We start from the raw sequence: 18,551 nt of genomic DNA, 5'->3' as shown, positions 1-18,551 counted from the left end.
AAGATATGATAAGCTAGCAAAATATTTGTCTCTTTTCATCAGATAGTAAAGTTAGTGAAAAGCTCATAAAAACAACTCCGTGCAATATGATTTGAAGTTATGCTCACTAGGGCTGCAACTAACTATTATTTTAATAATCGATTAATCTGTCGATTATTTTTTCGATTAATCGATTAATCGGATTAAAAAAACTGAAGGAAAAAAAGCATTACTTTCCAACCCTTTATTCAAAAACAGAACTGACAGTGCAAATTCACAGTGCGAAAGTGCACAAACAGGTCACTCCTTGAACATCCCTGAGCTGTTAAAGTAATAATAATAATAATAAAAAATGGACTAACACAAAAAACATACACATGTATGCTTTACATCTGCCAAATATATAGGCTTTTTTAAAATAGTGAACAAAAAGATGTATATTTTTGTAAAAAGGGACCTGAGCTGTTAGAACAATAAATAATTTGATTTTAAAATGATTTGTTTGAACATCAGAACTTGCTCTCTACACTACACTCACAGACGCACACACTCACAAAGTCTCACACTCACAGACGCACACAATCACAAACGCACACGTTCACAAACTCTCACACTCACAGACGCACACACTCACAGACTCTCACACTCACAGACACTCACACTCACAGACACACACACTCACAAACTCTCACACTCACAGACTCTCACACTCACAGACGCACACACTCACAAAGTCTCACACTCACAGACGCACACAATCACAAACTCTCACACTCACAGACGCACACGTTCACAAACTCTCACACTCACAGACGCACACACTCACAGACTCTCACACTCACAGACACACACACTCACAAACTCTAACACTCACAGACGCACACACTTACAAACTCACACTCACAGACGCACACACTCAAACTCTCACACTCACAGACTCTCACACTCACAGATGCACACACTCACAGACTCTCACACTCACAGACGCACACACTCAGACTCTCACACTCACAGACGCACACACTCACAGACTCTCACACTCACAGACTCTCACACTCACAGACTCTCACACTCACAGACTCTCACACTCACAGACTCTCACACTCACAGACTCTCACACTCACAGACTCTCACACTCACAGACTCTCACACTCACAGACTCTCACACTCACAGACTCTCACACTCACAGACTCTCACACTCACAGACTCTCACACTCACAGACTCTCACAATTAGACACACACACTCACAAACTCTAACACTCACAGACGCACACACTCACAAACTCACACTCACAGACGCACACACTCAAACTCTCACACTCACAGACTCTCACACTCACAGATGCACACACTCACAGACGCACACACTCACAGACGCACACACTCACAGATGCACACACTCACAGACGCACACACTCACAGACGCACACACTCACAGACGCACACACTCACAAACTCACACTCACAGACGCACACACTCACAAACTTGTGTGTTGTTTTGTTTTTTGTCAAATATGTTGTAATCTAACAAAATGTTTGACATTATTTGACAAACACATGCACACAAAAGACAAGTCTCGTGCAGTCGGATAATAGGTAATAATAATAGCAACAATAATAATTACAACAGAAGATAATATCTCTAGTCTATCCTAATATTAATTATAAATACAATGTATATAAAATATATACAATGGATTGACTACCTCATATGGTGTGTAAGGCTTATTTTGCAGCTCATCCATTCGGAGCATATAGTGAAGTTTCTCGGAGTCATTTAGAATGAAAAATTCAGTGCTGCAAATTGTGGAAAAAATATTCCTCTTGTAGTGGTACTTGGGACAGACAAGAAAGTGTTTTCATCTTCTGTCTATCTGATTGATATCACAGTCTGCTAATTCAGTGGTAAAAATTTAATTGGTTTTATTTATTGTTGTCCATTTATCGAACTTCCATGCCTCTTAATAATTACATTCCTATGTACCAATTTAATAATGCTCGGACACACTCGGTCTCTCTCGCGCGCAGACACACTCGGTATCTTTTGCACACTGTTGCTCGCGCGCTGACACACTCGGTCTCTCTCGCGCGCGCAGACACACTCGGTATCTTTTGCACACTGTCGCTCGCGCGCTGACACACTCGGTATCTCTCGCGCGCAGACACACTCGGTATCTTTCGCACACTGTTGCTCGCGCGCTGACACACCCGGTCTCTCTCGCGCGCAGCGTCCAGTCCGGCGCCTCATAGCTCTGCTCCGCGCTGAACACATCTTTTTATACTCAAACATCTCCGCAACTTATTGATAGTCGCGCGACACAACGAATCGATAATGAAATTCTTTGCCAACTATTTTAATAATCGATTTTAATCGATTTAATCGATTCGTTGTTGCAGCCCTAATGCTCACATCGACTACAAGATACGAATTAACTATACTATAAAATAAAATATTTACCATTTTCCATCCATTGCTGGCGACTCTGCATTCGCTGTAACCGAATCGCACGTCGTTGGATCGCTCTCTTTCTCCTTGCAGCCAACATAAGCTTTCGGCGTTGTAGCCGCTGAACCTCCATCTTCTTATCTTGGCTCGGCTGCCTCATCTTCCACCAAGCAAATACCAAAAAGAGCAAACAAACAGACGCTACGGTCCTCTCCATCTCGATCGTCGTGTGATTTTAGCAAGCTAATGTGTCCTGCCTGAATGAACTTCATAATTCCCGCTGAAATGGGTGGGGTTGTATGACGTGCGATCCAGGAAGGCGTATTAAGGGCGGGGTTTATGGCAGCGCTGCGGGACTACTGGCCCGGCAGTGGAAACCCAAGCCCGGTGCTTGAGGCCCGAGGCCAGTGGCCTGGCTCGGCTCGCTGTTAGCCCTGCCCCGGCCCTGGCCCAACAGTGGAAACGCGGCTAGTGATGGTAATACAACTTCTGCTTTTCATAAGTATTCGAGTAAGAGTTCTGTGAACAGAGGTTTGACATCTTAAAGTCCCCCTGTGGTGAAAATCAAGTTTTTAATGTTGTTTATATGTCTATGTGCTGTTTTTAATGTGCAAATTCATAATTCAGCACCATTGCTGAGTATTTTCTCTTTAAAACTGCAGTGAACCAAAGACAGTCTCAAAAAAACGGTTTGAAATCACTGGTGTTTCTTAACGTCACAAACTACTTTGTAACCAATCACGTCAACGTGTGATCGTCAACGATTGGATCTCTGAGCTGGTGTGAGTGAGTGGAGCCGGGGCTAATTTGCGTATTCAAAGAAACGCATATAATAAATGAGGCACGGGTGTAGAGTCACATTCAAGCTATCTTAATTCATGAAGAATTTTTTTCAAGCAAAAAACTTTATGTAATTTTGGTGATCAAAGATGAGTTAAGGAATAAAATTATTGACTACAGGGGAACTTTAAAGTTGCAATAAAAACCAAAACTGCCCCTTTTACTTCATTAATACGCATTTCTGCTCTCATTATGAATCACTGAACGCTGTACATTCAAGCTATAGGACAGTAAGTGTTGTATGAGGGCAACAGTCGCCTATAAATTTATCCATATGCAGGACCCATCAGGGAATATCCCCTCCAGGATTGTATAACGCTGACATTGCAGTGCAATCTCACATCCTGCTCACCAGAGCCAAATGAATGAAAGTCATACGCCATCCGGCTGCAAGCTAACACAGCAATGCTATCTGAACTGAAATTAACGGATGACTCCAAGGTTGCATGGCGAGGAAACGTCAGAGCTACGTCCACACAGGCTGAGTCATGAAACAAACAACTGACTAAAAATAAACCTCAAAGGAGGCAGGTGTGTTCTAATGCGTCACAGTTTTGCTATAAAAGCAAAAATGAAAACCATTCTACAAATGCAATCAATCAGAAATGTTGACTTTGTGATTTTTGTTAAATCTAATGATAGGAATCTAATCAAACAATCAACTAATTTCACAAAAAAGGTGATACTGTAAAATAAACTTATTTCAATTAACATGCATTGCTGGTAAGCCCCCCGAAACACCCAAAAATTTTAGAACTGTCATTACTTAGTTCCCTTATGTCATTCCAAACCTGTAATTCCGATTAAGTGGAAAACAAAAGATTTGATCTGGATTCTCGAAGACAGAACTTTAAAGAATATTCTGGCCACTCACTTCATTATAATTAAAGAGAATAATTATTGGTACATAATTCACAGGGTTATGAGAACATACTGAAATGGTTGTTATTATTCATAATATCCATTACCTCCATATGTATACATTTTGTATGAAGCCATTTAAAATATCAACCCTGAATTACATGCTTCAGATAAATATTAGCCAACAACAATTGATGGATTGGTGCATCATTCATTGAACAGTTCTAGGTAAAGCTGCTCATTTAAAAGGAAACATGACACTGTACTAATGTAAGATTATTATTTAATTGGCAAGAATGCATTTCTTCTAAAGAGTCAGGAATGCCTCTGGAATGTGAGGAATGTGGATACGGCTAATCAGCTAAGGTGCTGTCTCACCCCACAGACACTAAAGGTTTTACTACATGCCGTGTTACGGGCATTAGCGCTGACCTGATCATTAACACTCTCCTGAAATAACTCCTCCTCTGACACAAATGTAAAAAAATAATTTCCAATTTAATTCATACCTGCATCAGCATCATCTTACACATTTCAAAATGTAATACTTTACAAACAGAGAGGAATTGTCCAAAACCCTTTTCTTTTAATATCCCGTCTAAGTTTGACCATTCATTAATCTCCACAGAAACTGACAGTATGACAAAGATGATAAGGTTTTAAATATTGCAGTAGTTTTGGGGTTATCAAAGTAACAATCTTAAGATCAGTTAACTTACTTCAAAATCATGAGAATAGTATTCTACTGACAACTCTAGTTTTTAACAGGTAAGAAATATGTGATTATATTATTATTTTTTTAAGGATAATCTGTATTTTTTTCTAAACCACTATTAGAATAATGTTAGTCAACTCACCACCAAATAATTATTTGCTATGGTCAATTATTTAATTTTGGGGGAAAAAATTTCTTTATAGTATGACTGTTAACAACTGTAGGCCTATAATTCAGTCTTTATAATTTAATTGCATAGCTGCAATTATATTTTAGGAAGCGGGACCATTGCAAGGGGATCTTAATGTTAAGGGATGAAAAGATTGAAACCTCTTAACCAAAAGGCCTGTTTTACAGAGAGTGGCAATCTGTCTTTCAGAAGGATCTGTTCACCTCACAGACATTAGATTGTGTGGTAATTTATTAAAATCTATATGACACAATATCTACCAGCAGCTCTACATTACCATATCAGTGACAGGAGTGGGTGGTGGCCTTCTATCTCCAGTAACACAGAGAGTGAGATAATGCCTTCAGAACAACAGAGAAGGCGTGCATGTGAATAGTGCAATCCCCTTACATTAACTCCAGCCATTAAAAAGAAAAGACAAATGGGAGAAACAGTCACTCTGACATTGTGCATTGCCAGCAAAATGAACAGAGCAGGCTAACAGAACCGATACAGCACTAACTGAGTTTTTTTACATTCACGGATCACGGTTGCAAACAAGGCTGCCAGATCTCAGAGTAAGCTGCAAGCATGCAGCATAATGAAACACAAACACAGGTGGCCTGCAAAGTGCCAGCTAAACATCACCTTCCTGGCCAAAACAAACATGCATCCCACTAGCCTGTCCTAGGACCACAACAGCAAACAGAGCATCCTCCTGCATAATAACATGTTAACTAGAAAAAAATGGCAGAAAGAAGAAAAACAGCTATTACCGTCCGGTTGGCATCCATTAACACTCTCACTGCTGGACTGCGAGTAGCCCATTTCAGATCTGCGCTGAGTTCCCAGCAGGCCGTTCTTCCGGAGAGCTCGATTACCGGGGCTGCTAAGTGGCGTGGACGTCCCATCTCGCTTTGAGAAGATACCGCTGAAAAATCTGATAAGTTTACGTTCCTGCCCGCTGGAACGGGATCCCGTCCCTCTGATAAATCCCTCCTTGTCCACCAAAGATTTATCCGACATCTTGAGAAGATCACTGTTGTCCAGTGTGCGATTCTTGCCCTTCATCCTTTCCCTGCGGCCCGGCTCCATCATAGAGTCAGTATTGTTTAGAACCTCACCCACATCCAAAGTGTTTCGCTTCTCAGAGGACTCTGCGAACGTCATGTTTTGCAGAACCACACCGGATGGGGCCTGACTCTCCTCTCCGTTACGGCCGATGCAGCCCGAGCTGCTGTGGTGCTTCTCTTTGGAGAGCGCCCGTATGCGGATCAACTCTCCACCCGTCCAGTGGCGAAAGCTGAAACTTCTCCGCAGCAGGCTTGGGTGCTTCTTCGCCGGAGGGGTTTGAGGCACAGGCTTGGGTGACTTCCCATTCCCTTTAGCCAGCAACGAGGAGACGCAGCTCTCCTTGGCCGTACTGTCACCCTTCGCCTCACCAGACATCTCATCTAACCACGTAATGACAGTCTCCTCTGTGCTCCGGGAGGTCTTGAGGACTTTTCTAATGCCTGTGTTTTCTCCATTACCAGCAGTAGTGCTGCAGATTTCTCCACGTTCTGCATCACGTTTCAATCTGTCACTTTCAGCTATATCTTCTGCCCTTTTCTGCACTGGTGCCCCATTTTCCTTCCTCTGTCCATTTTCTGGCAGAATGCACGTTTCATTTAATTCTCTGTCTTTAAGTGAATGCTGCACCCTCCTTGAGATTTTCAACCTGCCCAACTCAAGATGTCCAGTACTAAAGGTCCTGAAGTTCCTCATGTATGAGTGCGTAGAAAAATCGTCTGTCTCGTCCTCCACTTCTTTGAGTTCTTCCAGAGCAGAGCTCCGCTGAGGCTCAGAGACCCCCTCCCGCCGGTACGCACTCACTTTAGGGTTCTCTAGCCGCCGGTGCGCCGAGCCTCCGCCATCCTGCAGGTTTTCTTTCTTCACTAATGTCAAAGATATCCGGTACACGGTTTTTCTTTGTGGCGTACCCCGCTCCATCCTTTCCGGGTAATTAGAATCAAGTAAGTACATTCTTCAGAAACCAAATCCAAATAAATGAATTAATGTCAAATACGTTTCTAGTGTGATTCCACCCACAGTTGGTGATTACCAGAGCACATAATAATAATAATAATAATAACAATAATAATAATAATAATAATAATAATAATAATAATAATAATAATAATAACAACAACAATAATAATAATCTTAGCTCTCTGTTGAAAAAGTTGTTTTTTACAAAATCGCTGTGGTGTGCACAAAATCCAGATAAATGCTCCTTTGCTGTAAAGGTGCGTTCTGACTACTTGCGCTTTCAAAAAAGGATCCCCGTCAAGTCACCTAAACGTCCAATGCAAAGCCCGTCATCAATGTTCACAGAAAAGTAAAGTCCGGCTACAAATTCCTGCTACCCGCTGCGAGGCTTCTCTGTCTGAGGGGAAATGTTATTGCAACACAGTCCTCCTAAAGCAGAAGAGTGTGGTCTTCCCTATTGTGCCCGTGCATCCCCCGCCGCGCAGCCAGCTTGCACCCTTTACACAAGACCGGTCGCGCCTTTGTTTCCCGCCGCGGTGCGTTCCTACTCTCATTCAAATGTAACAAGCACGACCCGAAGCACGCATAACGAGAGTCCCGGGAAACGAGACAGAGAGCCGAAACAGCTACGGATCCATACCCGTCTCTCTCCTCTATCAGCCCCGTGTACTCCTGTTCTAACTGGATGATTTGTGTGGATACGAAGGAAAACCCGGAACGGATTACTCCAAAACGCATTCCACACTAGTGCGCCGCGGTTACATGCGACTTGCATCATTTAATTGTCATACGGGGAAAAGGCAATACATCAATATAAAATACAATCATTATGCATTAAATCAGCATGCGAAAAACTCATCTAACCCAATATTATCTAGCTACCTGTAATGTTTATTATTGGTGCCCGACGAGAGCCATATCAAACACGGTAGGTCTACTTAAAATCCAGCAAGCAAAAATGTTTTCAGAGACAACATTTATGAGACAAAAAGTTGTGATTCATATAAATTTAACTGCTATGCGAGCGTTTGTATTTGCTTTGGTGTGTCAAGAAAAACAGTAATGAGTTTGAAGTGAATCTTCTGCGCTGGATGATCCACTCCGGGTCACCGCGTTATCTAGCGGACGCGCGGGGGGGGGGGGGTTCTACTTCTCTGTCCATCAAAACCTTTAAACCCACCCGGGCTTACAGAAGAAAGAAGCGTGCTACAATGCACAAAGTACTTTTTCTGTACATATGTTATCGCTTTAAACTGTGTATTCACGAATATCGTAGCAAAAGGTTGTTTTATTGATATGGCACTAAATTAGGGTAAAAAAAAAGCATCAGGGTTTGTGGGAACATTTTAATTTATATAATTTATTTGGTTTACTTAATTAGAATATATATATATATTTATTAAAACTTTCAGTGCACTTCCACATACTAAAAAAAATCCATATATTCTCTCAATGCATATAGTATGATGTGACGGTATAAAACAATAGTATATATAGACTAATCACATGTTTCATAAGCAGTCAGAACACACTTGAGGTCAAGGAGCGCTTTCATCTGCCCTCGGGCCACCTCTCCATCACCCCACTCTCTCTCTAAGGAGGGAGGTGTGGATGTGGAAGATTACCCCTCTTATCTCGCCGCTCAAATCCCTGCGTCTTCCTTTCGCTTTCAATCCAGGCCTGACATTTGTGGAATCTTCACAGAGATTTAGGCGGATTAGAAGCAGCTCATTAGGATCCATTCTGTACAGCTTTTCTCACTATCACCTCTCCCCTGTCCTCCCCATAACTCAGCAATGGAGCCCCACGTGCCTCTGTGACGCTTCCATCTACTCTAGCAGTCTTCATCTACTCCCCTGTCCAAAGACCAAATTTTGTTCATCTTAATAATACAAGATACAGATATACAAGTTACGAAACCTGTTTTGTCAAAACATAAAAGTAATTAACATTATTCCAATGACTGAATTAGTTTCAATTTCAAATAAATGTGAATGTAGATATCCTAATCATATATATATATATATATATATATATATATATATATATATATATATATATATATATATATATATATATGCATACATACACACAAAACACACACACACAGAAGTTAAAAATGCATACTATAATATGTTGTTGGGAGTTGCACCATATGACATTTTACAACCTCAACTACTATAACTTGTCTTTTCATAAAAGGTCACATTTTTCTTTTTTCAAAAAACATATTGACTTTGATGCACATAAATCAAAAAATTATGAAATAATTTATTGTTTACCACATTTTTTGGTTCCACCATATGATTTATCATTTAGCGGACAAAAGGTTTTCAAATACTAAAGTTGACACACTTAAATATTAATATATAATATAAAAGTCTTCTTAAATAATAATAAAAGACGTGTCAAAATACTTTTCTAAAACTTGCTTTTTGTAATATGTTTTTCTTTTCCAAAAAATAACAAAATTTTATTTCAGAAATGAAAAACATGATCTCAAAAGAGGCGTATTCAAGTCAATGCATGTATGAATGAATATCGACAGGACATGTCAGTTTCATCGACATAGACCCACACAACCAATGTGATCCAGTTCCGTCAATATTGCTCTGATCGTAGGACTTCAAAACTCTGCACTAGCGAGGCTATAGAAAATCAGTTTAGGCAAATTATAAACTCGATGCAATAAGTCTGACTTCAAACAAGCCCCGTCCTTTCATCACATCCACAGGACTGTCATAAAGAGACGCAAACTTAAAAGCCTAGGTATACACTTATATGCTCTTGATGCAACATCGCCCTTCACGTGTTCTATCGTCAATGTGACTGCATGACTTCATACCTCCTGAATACTTGAACACAGAGAATGGAATATAAAGCAGGCACATATGAAATATATAACAGAGGTTCACATCAAGCATGTTTCTATCATCACTATCATATGCAGTTGAATAAAAAATACGATGAGGTACAGTTATTTTGAAAGGCATGTGGCACCGCTGGCGACCCAGGAGCTTGACTGATTACAGAAAAATTCTCCAGTGTAGGATTTCCCACTGTATGCCATGAAATAAAAGGAGCACCGCTTGCCTTACAATAGTTACTAACACTGAGAATTTGCCTAACGCGTCTTCAAAACATGCATAATTCAACTGCATCAAATTCAATAACTGTAATATCCTAAAGATAACAATTAGAGATCATGCTTGCAAATGTAGAACATTGGAAAAAAAGAGTTTGCTATCTACAGCTAACATTGTCTAGAGTATTCTGGGTCTGTTTTTTTCCTCCTCATTCTTATTTTTTATTCATGGCCAAGAAAAACACAGGATTCGGATAATTGCCGTGCAGACCATGAAAGCTGCTTTAATGAAATTATGTTTCGAGATCCCTGGTCTGAAGAGGATGTTCCGTGAAGAACCACCTGTCTTCTCAGCAGGCCAAAAGAGCCCACACCGTTTTAGTGAGCTCTGAGAGTGCCTTGGACCTCAAATGTACTACACAAGTAAATCTCCCATTCACCATAAAAAAAACAGAGTATTAAATGTGTGAAATTTCAATTAGGGATGCACAATGATAAAATTTTGGCCATGGAAAATATGTTAAACCAATCATTACTTTCATATTCTGGTGAATAACCAATAAAATGGTTTAGACCATTTTAATAAATAAATTAATCATAAAAACACTAAGGGCCCCATTTTAACGATCTGAAACGCAAGTATCAAACGCAAAACGCAAGGAACTTTGTGGTCAGATCTCGGATCTAAACTGGGTTGGTCTGAAGTAGCTACATTATTTCACGTTACGCCCAAACCACACCTATGAGTAAACCAATCAGAGCATCATCTCACATTCCCTTTAAAAGCAGGCGCGCTTGTTCCATGGTGGATTGCTATTATGATGGTGGTTTTGCCAGACGCACGCCAGGACCGGTTCACAGCCAAGAAGACCGACGTTCTCTCCAGGGCCGTAAAAGACAGAGAAGTGACATTGTATGGGGATGGGAGAAACCCACCCAAATTACCTTCGTTAAACAAGTATATAATAATTTGGGTAAATGTGTAAGCTAGATTTATGCCTATTTTTTCACATCTTCATGGACACCACAATGATTTCCCTTGTGTGGTAATATTTTTCCTTGTAATTATGTATGGTTTGCAAAAATGGGAACTGCTGCGTCTGTGTAAATGAGAGAAGCAAAGTGGATGCGCGTTGTGCGCACGCTACATAATGGCCAAGCATGCGCCCTTAGCATCTGAATAACGCGCCACTGACTTTAGACTAAGTTTTTTCTGGTCAGTGGCGGAATTGTTTTCTGAAACTGCAAATAGCACTAGGGAACATTTGCGCCGGAACACGCCTCCGCTTTAATTTACCGACGTGCGTCTTTGGAGGGAAAAGTCTGCTGTGCGTCGGGTGCAAAATAGGAATGATACATGCATTGATGTACAAAGTCAATTGCGCTGGGTGCAAGATAGGGGCCTGTAACTCAAAATCAAGCTTAAAAAGTCAAAACTAAAATCAATACTGATTTTAAGTGAATTTAGGCATTTCCCTAATTTAGTGCCATATCAATAAAACTACCTTTTGCTACGATATTCATGAATACACATAGTTTAAAGCGATAACATATGTACAGAAAAACTACTTTGTGCATCGTAGCACGCTTCTTTCTTCTGTAAACCCGGGTGGGTTTAAAGGTTTTGATGGACAGAGAAGTAGAAACCCCACCCCCGCGCGTTTAATTCTGTATTTTTCACGAAAGGCCAGAGGCGATCAAAAGTATTTTTCTCACTTTGACAAACAAACGTGAATATCTAGCTTCAGATAACACAGAGAATGAGTAAACATTGTTAATTTACATATAATACCGACATTGTAACAATACAAAGAGGGTTGAAAATCGGCGAAGTTAAACTTTAAATAATTAGTGCTTTTAAAAATTAACTTTAAGTGAGCTTTAGATGATGGCAAAGGTATACTCTCATTCAAAAGTATAGGGTCAATTTGATCAAAAATCCAGTAAAATATTACTACAATTTAGAATAACTTTAAAATATATATTTTTCCCTGTGATGGCAAAGCAGCCATTACACTTCAGTGTTTAATCCAGCTCATTGGAAAAACATGCCTATGGTGACATTTGTGCAAAAATATATAAAGTTATGTCTTGCACGATCTTAGCCATGTTGCTCTTATTTTTGGTTTTATTTTTTGTTATGCATGTAATATCTTCTTTTAATCTTGTTGTTCTGTAAAGCACTTTGGTCAGCCTAGTGGCTGTTGTAAATGTGCTATATAAATAAAAATTGAATTTGAACATTCCGCGACACTTTCGAAGCTAAAGTGTTTTCAATTTTCACGTGATGCATGAATCTGTTTGTGTGTATACATATCGTGGAAGTTCTGGAATTATATATCTGGTAAGAGGGGCTAACAGGCTAATGCTCTATTATGTTTGAAAATAGCGTACCACCCACACCAAACCGACCCTAAACCTATCCGATAGTGTTCACAAAAACAAATGTGAGATTAAAAAAAAAAATTTTTTTTTCAGGATTCTTTTAAGAAAAGAACAGCATTTATTTGAATATGATCTTTTGTAATGTGTTATAAGTCTTTACTGACCAATTTAATGTATCCTTAATTAATTTAATTTAATTCATTCCAAAAAATATTTTTTATAGTATTTTTGAAATGTAAATAGGTGAAATTGGTACTATACATATTTCAATATACAATATAAACCAATACCAACAAATGAAAAAAAAATAATAATCTAATAATAATAATCTAATCTAATAACCCTACAAAACAAATAGCATTGAAACGTTTTGTATATTTTGACACAGCAGAAGCGGTTTAAAAAGGAGCCCATAAAACAAACCACAACAGTAGAACTGAAAAGTGTACTCTTATTTGAGTTATGATAGACCTATGACGTAGATGCCCAGTGCCAACTTAACCTTCAACGAAGGCTCAGGCCTGAGAGAAAACAGGATCCCAGAGCAAGGTGGGTGGACAGACAGAAAGAATATAAAAACAAATCGAGATGGAAGGAACAGTGAAGGATGTAAAAAAAAAAAAACATGGTGACTTTAGCAGGTGTTCTCTGGCCCATTTGCTGCACTTGGAAGGGTTGGCAAGACTCACAGGGGAGAGACTTTCATCTGAGATAAAAGGCTCAGGTGGAAAAGAGCCATGTTTATTGCTGCGCTCCAGTGGCAGGGTGTCGACAGGCCCCATGATTGGCGGGTTTCATCACTCCTGCATCATGTAAGATCCCGAATACAGACCACAGAGCTTCACAGGTGCAGCCCGCACAGAATCTCTGGTGCATGTTATTAGCTAAAGCTTAAAAGGAAAAGCATCACAGCTCTCAATGGGAATGAGCGAGAGAACAAGTATCTGGTCCATGTCTTGATCCCTGTTTTACATACAAAGAAACACTTGAGAGAAAGAGAAAACATATCATCGCTTTACTGATAGAACCTAAAGTGCAGTCCACAAGTAAAAAAAAAAAAAACGATTCATAATTGCGAATGCTTTCATGTGTTTCATATGATCAGGTTAAGAACAGAACCTGAGTGACAGATTTCCCTTTGGAACAGATGAAGGTTTACAGAAACTCTTACCTAAAAAGTGAGGATGATCCGGTTAAAGGTACAATATACTGTATGTAAGATTGTGCAAGTGATTTTTGGATATTTTATTACAACAGTGTGATATATTTCCTGCAGTTGTGTACTTACAATAACTCAAAAGTTCCCAAAGATTTTTAATTCCAGAGAAATTCCAATTTTAAATAATGTCTCATCCCTGGTCATTGTCGCCTGTCAATGACGTAATATCCGCGTTATCCCTGGTTTCCGCCATAGACAGTAAAAGAAATGGACACAGCGACCCCATTGATTTCAAAGGAGAAGACTGAATCACCTAATTCCTCAAAAACGTTGTTGAAATATGTTGTCCCGTTGTTTTTATGGACTCTCTATCTATGGGCTTCTCCCTTGACTTTATGCCTCTATGTCCCCCCGATTGCTTCATAGACAGTAAAAGATTGCCTGCAAGCTTCTCCTCCTGTCTATACGGTAATGTCTCTATTGTGGTTATGACGCAATCGTTAGCCTGTTTTTAACAAAAACGGCTTCTACGGGGCCATAACGTAAGATACAAAGTAATGGAGCCTTTTATACATTGTCATGTTTATTTAGAAATAAATAATGGACAAATGAAGTCTTTGGACGCCTCAGATGTAAAGTTATTCACGGTCAAAGTGACGCCAAAATGAATGAGAGTCAATGGAATGCTAACATCAGGTGAAGTTCTGCAACAATGGCGGCTCCCGCGAGGCTTCAACTTCCGGCTGATGGATTACCCCCTTGGTTTCCGCTCGTACTTCCATAGTAACCATGGCGACAGACGTGGATAACTGCGTTATGTCTAGCAGCACGCTCACTCTGTTGTTGTTTCGTTCAAACATTATGGACCATGGCTAGCAGACTTTGGGACAAAAGGAGAACTAAAACGAGGATCAATATCAGCGTGGCGTTTTCGAGATGCCGAGAGCTCCATGTCCATGACAAACTTCGACTTGACAGACGCCACACTTGCGTGTACTTTAGTTTTATGTAAATTTGCATATGCTGCATATTAAATATATTATAAATAGTTGTTCCGCGTGAGAAATGCAATGTGTGGCGGGAGTGCGTGACAAAAGACCGAAAGGAGTGACTGTCACACTCAATGCGTGACCCTTGAGTGCCCTGGAATATAGAGAGTCTCCACAACGGATTGAACACGTATCCGCGCCACTGATCGCAGCGGCAACAAGCATTTTGAACCAAAACTACACATTTCAAAGCCTCTTATTTAACAAACAAACGAAACGAATGCTCTGCTAGTTAACTGGAGATTTTTAATTTATTTGTATTGGTACATTTGTGCCGCAAGATGTTTCAAAAGTGGTGCGGACAATATCAACCTTAGCAAAACATTTCCCACCCGCAAATTAGGCCTAAAGGGCCAGTACAAAATCCTTCAGGGGCCGGACCCGGCCCTGGGGCCGCCAATTGAATAGCCCGGGTGTAGACCAAGTGAAACAGCGCTGGGTTAGCTCAGAAGTTTCATTCGTCTAATAAACTGACATGTGTGAGTATTAATTCAGCATTTGCGGGTAGTTTGGTAGAATGAAATGTCCTTATTCCTTTATATTTGCGGGACTCGCGTGTGGCACTGAGATCTGTCTCTCATTTGCAATCGCGCCCTGCTTCATATCAGTCATGTTAAAAAATCAAATGTATTCACTAATCCATAAACATCATTAGATCCATCAGCATGACCACAAGTTCCATAATTCCGCTTATGCATCATCAACCTATACGCCTTTATTGTAAGAGGTTAGTGAAAAAAATACATATTGTAGCTTTAACCCAGTGTGAAACTCAATTTGATTGTATGTACATATGATCTTGTCAGCTAGCAAATATGATATTACAAAACAGTTTTGATTGATCTTGTAATGGAACATGTTTCTAACTGTGACGAAACAGCAAAATAAGCAGATGTGCTCCTTAAATCCCCCAAAAAAGATCAGTTTCTTTGTCAAATCTCAAATTATCTTCAAGTCTTCAAATGATCTGAAATGTATCTCTGCAAAAAAAAAAAATGATTTTAATAATATAATTAATATAGTATTTCATAAATAATAAAATGTTACATTTGTTGATAGGAAACAATTATTATACAATATATGAATACATTGATTATACAATAAACCATATAATAAGTAATATATAAAAACAATATTAAATATAAATATATAAAAACTATATTAAATATAAATATATAAAATGTCCAATTATTTTAGTTATCTAAAAATGTTCACAAAAGTTTTCTTATAAACTGAATTTTTGCCTCTGCAATTAAGATTTGTCGTTTTCTCTATATATAAAATTGAATATATGTAAAAAGGAAACCCACATATACACAGGGTCCGAAATTAACTTTTTGGCTCACCTGCCACGGGGACTGGTAGATGAAAAAATCCACCAGCCAAGCATATTTTTTACCGGCCAAAATAATAAACAGCCTTTTTGTGTCACATATACATTCATTTCAGTACATTTAATTGAGATAAGTATTATGTTGAATGAATAAGAGTACATAGAAGTCAAATCAGAGCAACAAATATAAGACATGGAAGATGTGAGCATGGAACTAGTGCTCATAACAGTACATTTGAAGGATACTTTACCGAAAGTAAACATAAAATTATGTTTTAAAATTATATATATATACACACACACACACACACATTTAGCTTTTTTGTTTGTTTGCTGCATGGTAAAAAAAAAACAGTATATATACCCTGTATTTGTTAAATCATGGGGTGCGTCGACACGCGCAACCACACGCGCCTAAAGACATATTTCGCTGAGCAAGCACAATGAAGCAAGGCACGCGAAAAGAAGTAGCTACTGTGTGGGACCATTTTGACAGAAAGGGCGACGAAGTTACTTGCAAAATATGCTACGTGGTATTAAAATAGCAGTAGGCCTAGTGCAAGTACAATGCAATATCACTGGCGAAGCAAACATCCACAAGCAAATGAAAGGCGCTTTCCGAAATTGGCCACTCTAGCGAGACGTCATCTCTGTATTCCCGGGACATCTGTGCCATCGGAGATCCAGACTCACCCCACATCATGTAGACATATTACTTTTTTAAGTAAAAACTAGACAAGCTGTGGATTGAGGTAGGTCTGCTATTTTTATTTGACGAAAAAACGTAGTCTGATGAAAAAAAGCGTTTTTTTCAAAGCTTCAAACTGATTCAGTGTTTTCTTTTTGTCATCTTAATTTGTTAATTCTTTAAGTTAAAATAATATATTTAGTGTTGGTCTATTTTGGGTGTGGAGAAGGTTCACACACGCTTCTTGAGGCACACACACACACACACACACAAGGTCTCTCGCTCTCTGCAGTGCGCGCGCTACACGGTTTGGAGCACAGTATGAGCGCGCTCTTTCTTTCTCGCTCGCTCTAGATTCCTGGAGATTTGAACTAATTTGCGGGCATCAGGCAGCCGCTATCAATATGCGGGAGACTCCCGAAACTTCCGCAAGACTTTGGATGTCTGGAACATCCACCCGCCAGTGTGGCGGATAGCCTTTTGAGATTTACTCGCCAAACGGAAAATCTACCCGCATTTGGCGCTTGGCGGGTGCTAATTTCGGACCCTGCATATACATATATGTTATATACACCACCAGACGTTTCCAAGCAGCACAGCAGTAGTGACTATGAACTTCTTTACTTACAAGATTGATAATATAAGGGAGAAAATTATAACTATGCAACCGGTATTGTATCAAGCAGTGTATTGTAGTCTCCCGGAGGAAAAATTTTCTAAACCCATTAAATGATCTAAATTGACAACATGTATGTTAGACCCTATAACGACTAAGCTACTGAAAGAGATGCTTCCAGAGGACATAGATCCTCTTCTTAATATCATTAATTTATCTTTGTCATTTGGATACCAAAAACTTTTAAGCTGGCTATGATTAAATCGCTTGTTAAAAAAACGCAACTTGATCCTACAGAATTATTCAATTACAGGCCGATCTCGAATTTACCTTTTCTGTCAGATACTAGAAAAGGCAGTATCCTCACAACTATGTTCCTTTTTAGAAAGAAATGGTATCTGCGAGGATTTTCAGTCAGGATTTAGAACGTACCATAGTACTGAGACAGCTCTCAAGAGTCACAAATGATTTGGATGCATCATCCAATCGTGGTTGTATCTCGCTATTGGTGTTACTCGATCTTAATGTTGCATTTGATACAATTGATGACAACATTCTTTTAAATAGACTTGAAAATAATGTTGGCATTAGTGGAATTGCATTAGCATGGTTTAAATCATACTTATCTGACCGTTATCAGTTTGTAGTAGTAAATGAAGAGATGTCTTATCGATCAAAAGTTCAGTATGGTGTACCACAAGGCTCAGTACTAGGACCGTTGCAATTCACTCTGTACATGCTACCCTTAGGAGATATCATCAGGAAGCATGGCATTAGTTTTCACTGTTATGCTGATGATACTCAGCTCTATATTTCTTCACGCCCTGACAAAACCTACCAATTCACAAAATTAACGGAATGCATAGCAGATATTAAAAAAAACTGGATGACTAGTAATTTCCTACTACTTCATTCTGAAAAAAAAAACAGATTCTAATTATTGGACAAAAAACTTCCTCAAATACTAACCTAGAATACTGTCTAACACTTGATAGCTGCTCTGTCAAGTCTTTGTCGTCGGTTAGGAACCTGGGTGTGCTCTTTGATACCAATCTTTCATTTAAAAGTCACGTCAGGGAATCAGTAAAACCAAATTTTTCCATCTTAAAAATATATTTAAATTACGTCATATGCTCTCAATGACAAATGCGGAACAGTTAGTTCATGCGTTCATGACAAAGACTAGATTATTG

General features: G+C 39.3%; 1 protein-coding gene across 4 annotated transcripts in view; it reads right to left on the bottom strand.

The window, feature by feature from the left end:
• The window catches only part of agap1 (ArfGAP with GTPase domain, ankyrin repeat and PH domain 1), a 241,979-nt gene that overhangs the window by 169,812 nt on the left and 53,616 nt on the right, over window positions 1–18,551 (bottom strand). Inside the window, exon 1 of one of the 4 annotated variants that reach the window (XM_077199203.1) lies at window positions 5,789–7,138. The exons of 2 other annotated variants lie outside the window; for them this stretch is intronic. In XM_077199203.1, the coding sequence (XP_077055318.1) occupies window positions 5,789–7,037 (1,249 nt within the window). In that variant the 5' untranslated portion in view covers window positions 7,038–7,138. Of the gene's footprint in view, window positions 1–5,788; window positions 7,139–18,551 lie in introns of those variants that run through there. One more of the 4 variants, XM_077199204.1, reaches the window with a different exon arrangement.

This window comes from Siphateles boraxobius, unplaced genomic scaffold (genome assembly GCF_051911475.1).
Source record: "Siphateles boraxobius isolate OS27281-9 unplaced genomic scaffold, OSU_SipBor_1 41, whole genome shotgun sequence".
Classification (NCBI taxonomy): domain Eukaryota; kingdom Metazoa; phylum Chordata; class Actinopteri; order Cypriniformes; family Leuciscidae; genus Siphateles; species Siphateles boraxobius.
Note: the sequence above shows the minus strand (reverse complement) of the source record. Positions and strands in the feature narration are given on the sequence as shown.